We start from the raw sequence: 4044 nt of genomic DNA on the forward strand, positions 1-4044 counted from the left end.
TTTATTAATATAAAATGTTAATAATTTATAAAAACTTTTGACTTACAGTCAAATCACCACCCACCACCTATGACAAGTAATTTGCCTGTCAATTTCCATCTCTGCTGACGGGGACCCCTCTTGGTTTATTAGGCCTTGGTACTATGTAAATGAATACTTCTGAACCTCGAAAATTAAGTGAAGTTAGTGCTGATGGAATCAATAATTTCTAAACCTTAGTTCATAAATTCAAACTTAAGGTAATAATTTTCTTTCGCGATTTTCTCGGGTTTCTAATCTGCCGCCTAGGATCCAGTACTTTATAAATTCAAACTCCAAGGTAATATTCTTTTTTTGCGATTTTCTCGGCTTTCTAAATCCAGCCGGGCAATACTGAGAATGAAAAATAGAAAATGTACATCTTAGGTTTCCTTGTCATCTACCAAAAATTTAACTATGAACTGAATTTACCCTACCCACCGTGCATTGATGCGATGCGTGAAGTGAATGTCTGAATCGTACTTCGAAGAAGCGTATTAATCGCCGAACCGAATCGAACACCCGAATTTTCGTTCGTTTTTTGTGGTCAATTTGACCGAATTGGGTAACTATGGTGTGAGGGTCTAATGTCTTTTCTTGAAAAGATATCGCAAATCGCGGGACGGATGGGGGAAACCACCTCACTGTTTCGTGGAATTAAAAATCACGGCATTCCAGCTTATGCGCACAATCAGTCAACCAAAGTCTAATGCGCACGTTGATTATGCCGTCTTCTGCACAGCAATTCCATGTCATTCATTCCAAAGTCTAATCGTCCTGTTGACTATGCCGTCTTCTGCACTCCAATTCCAACCCCACTCACTCCAATGTCATATTCTTCTTTTCTTCGAGGAACACCCTGCTACTAGGTTTCTCATGCCCAAGAGCAGAGCAGAGCAGAGCATAGCATCATGGTACTCCATCGTCATCTCACTGTCTATCAACTTTGCTTTCTCCTCTTCCTCCTCTGCTTCACAACATCATGTACTGGCAGTGGCTACGAGGAATGCTACTGGGGTACATGTGGGAGCAGTGAATTTCAATATCCTTTTGGGAAAATTAACAGCGGCTGTGGTGATCCTAAGTTTCAGCTAAACTGTAGTTTGGATAGCAATCCTTTGCTTTTACTCAATGGAGACGAGTATGTCATCTTGCAGCCGACAGTCTTGGATAGTTTTACACTTTATAATAATAGCATGACAATTGTTAACTACAATCTATGGAAGAGTATGCCGGGGGGTAGTTGCAATCCTTTAGGTAACTACTCTCAATTTTGGTGGCCCGACTCTCAATTTCGTATAACCCATGGATACACCAATCTCACGCTTTGGGGGCAATGCAATGAAAGTATTAAAGGGCATAAGCGCCGTTTATGTGGCGCTGATTGGTACGTCATTCCCAATCCAGAATCTGGGAGACGATTCTGCCAAAGCAACATTCAACTGCCAGTTAGTAACAACTTCTCATTCCAACGGAATGAGGATCTGAGAACACGCCTCTCAGCAGGTTTTGAAATAACATGGTATGCCGACACGAAGAGAAACCGAAGTTGTGGCGCCTGTAAGACCAGTGGCGGGAGTTGTGGTTATAACATTTCAGAACCAACTAGTTTTCTTTGCTATTGTCCCGATGGCACCTCGCATACAGAGATATGCCCCATCAATAGTATTGGTACATTTCCGAAACCCCTTCTCCCAATTCGATTACGAGATCCATTGTTTAAATTATCACCATCTATAAAAATGTTTTAAATGTTCCCTCCATTCTGCACTCTTGAACCCATGGACATATATGCATGTTTTTCCCTATATTGTCAAGTATTCCTCCCCTTTGCAGAAATTATGGATCGTTGCCTAACACATAAGAGTTGTTATGGCCGCGTTGCAGGTCATAAAAATAGGCTCGCCATTATAATAGGTAGCTATGATTTCTTCCAATTGAAAATCATCGTGAACTTGTATCTTGTAATTTCCACTGTTAATCAACATCACATTCATATCGATCTCTGTATTACACAGGTTGCATCACTGGAGGAGTTGCGTTGGCAACAATAGCAGTGTTGTTCTTAATGTTTTATGCCAAGAAGAGAAGACCTACTCCTGGTACCTCTAGTTCAAGGGTGGAGAAATTCCTAAAGGAAAATGCTTATGAAATGCCAATGCCAACCAGATATTCACACTCTCACCTCAAGAACATCACAAACAACTTTGCTGAAAAGTTGGGAGAAGGAGGGTTTGGTGTGGTGTATAAAGGAATGCTTCGGAACGGCGCTCCAGTGGCTGTAAAGCTTCTTGATAGGCACAGGCATACCGAGACCCAATTCATGAATGAGGTTGCTACCATTGGACGGGTCCATCACGTCAATCTGGTTCGTCTGTTGGGGTACTGTTTTGAAATTCCTATAAGCGCACTCGTATATGAATACATGCCTAATGGATCGCTCGATAAATTTTTGTTTGCCCAGAAAGAGGAGGGGCAAGTCCCAAGGTGGGAACAATTGCATTCAATTGCTTTGGGTGCGGCCCGTGGAATTGCATATTTACACCACGATTGTGACAACCGCATCATACACTTCGATATCAAACCTCACAATATTTTGCTGGACGCCGACTTCACCCCTAAAATTGCTGATTTTGGTCTGGCAAAACTTTGTGGAAAGGGAGAAGATCATGTTTCTATGACAGCCTGGAGAGGGACCCCGGGGTATGTTGCGCCGGAGTTGTGCCATAGTGATGCCGGTCCTGTTACAGATAAATCAGATGTCTATAGTTTCGGAATGCTGTTGCTAGAGCTTGTTGGAGGCAGAAAGAATATTGATGTAGAGGTGAGCCGGTCTAGTCAATTATACTTTCCTGTGTGGGCTTTCAAGCTAATTGAGAGTGGTGAGTTGGGGATGAGATTGAGAGGAGGAGAAATGGACTGTGCGGATGAGGAGAAGGCGAGAAGACTCACAAAAGCTGGATTGTGGTGCATTCAATATAAGTCTGCAGATCGTCCTTGCATGATGAGGGTTGTGCAAATGTTAGAAGGTAATGGAGATGACGTCGCCAATCCTCCGTTGCCCTTCAATTCCTCGGCCACACCTCAAAATCCTCTACTGTCTTCCACGGTAAATTCTTCTTCACTTGAGATTACTTTATAGATTTCTATCTTTGATTCTCTTTACTTAAACCAGTTTCTAGATTTGCCCCGGACTCCACACAATACCTTTGTGAATGAGTCGATGAGTACCATGAAGTCTTAAGACCCTAACTCCGTTCAGTGACGTGAATCTCCGAAGTTTGGGCCATTAGATTCATAAATGTATGTTTTGCACATCATGATCTGCTGACATCAAGATCAAGATCAAGATCAGTGAGGTGAATTTACATTTACATTCCATTCGGATAAAGATGTTATCACTTTAACATTATCATTTTATAGGTTTATAAAATTATATTTTACACATTTTCATCTGGTTTCAATCGCTCACATCAAGGTCGAGGTCAACGCTGAGGTAAATTTACACTTAAAATGTTATCACTTTAAATTTAAAGTTATCATTAAATGTTATCGGTTTAAATTTAAAGCTATCATTTTGTCAATTGTTCCTGTATATGTATATCTCTTAAATTTACTGAATTTTACATTATTTAACATTATCCAGAGTGCCAATTTTATCTTTGGCTGGATCTTTATTGCTAAAGGGTTTTTATTATGAAAGGGAATAATATATATTTTTTTAAATTATAAAAGGGAATAATTTTTTTTTTTTAAATGGAATGTTTTTAGATATGTTTATTTTGAAATTAATTACATTATTTAAGATTATGCATAGTGTCAATTTTATTTTTTGCTTGATCTTTATTGCTAAAGGTTTTTAATCATAAAAAGCAATGATATATATATATATATATATATATATATATATATATATATATATATATATATATATATATATATTTTTAAAAGGGAATAATTTTTTTTTTTTAAATGGAATGTTTTTAGATATGTTTATTTTGAAATTAATTACATTATTTAAGATTA

The 4044-nt window shown here is 38.6% G+C and overlaps 1 protein-coding gene and 1 pseudogene across 1 annotated transcript; both read left to right on the plus strand.

Annotated features, from left to right (window-relative positions):
• Positions 1–929: 929 nt before the first annotated feature.
• LOC149174365 (LEAF RUST 10 DISEASE-RESISTANCE LOCUS RECEPTOR-LIKE PROTEIN KINASE-like 1.2) lies at positions 930–1769 on the plus strand. Its single transcript, XM_089420826.1, has one exon. It carries the CDS (start codon positions 930–932, stop codon positions 1767–1769), a length of 840 nt encoding a protein of 279 aa, XP_089276952.1.
• A 90-nt stretch (positions 1770–1859) lies between these two features.
• On the plus strand, positions 1860–3301 carry LOC149174366 (rust resistance kinase Lr10 pseudogene; annotated as a pseudogene).
• Positions 3302–4044: the final 743 nt, after the last annotated feature.

This window comes from Pinus tabuliformis, chromosome 4_1 (genome assembly GCF_031772625.1).
Source record: "Pinus tabuliformis cultivar Carrire ecotype Pingquan chromosome 4_1, CPIR1, whole genome shotgun sequence".
Lineage (NCBI taxonomy): Eukaryota > Viridiplantae > Streptophyta > Pinopsida > Pinales > Pinaceae > Pinus > Pinus tabuliformis.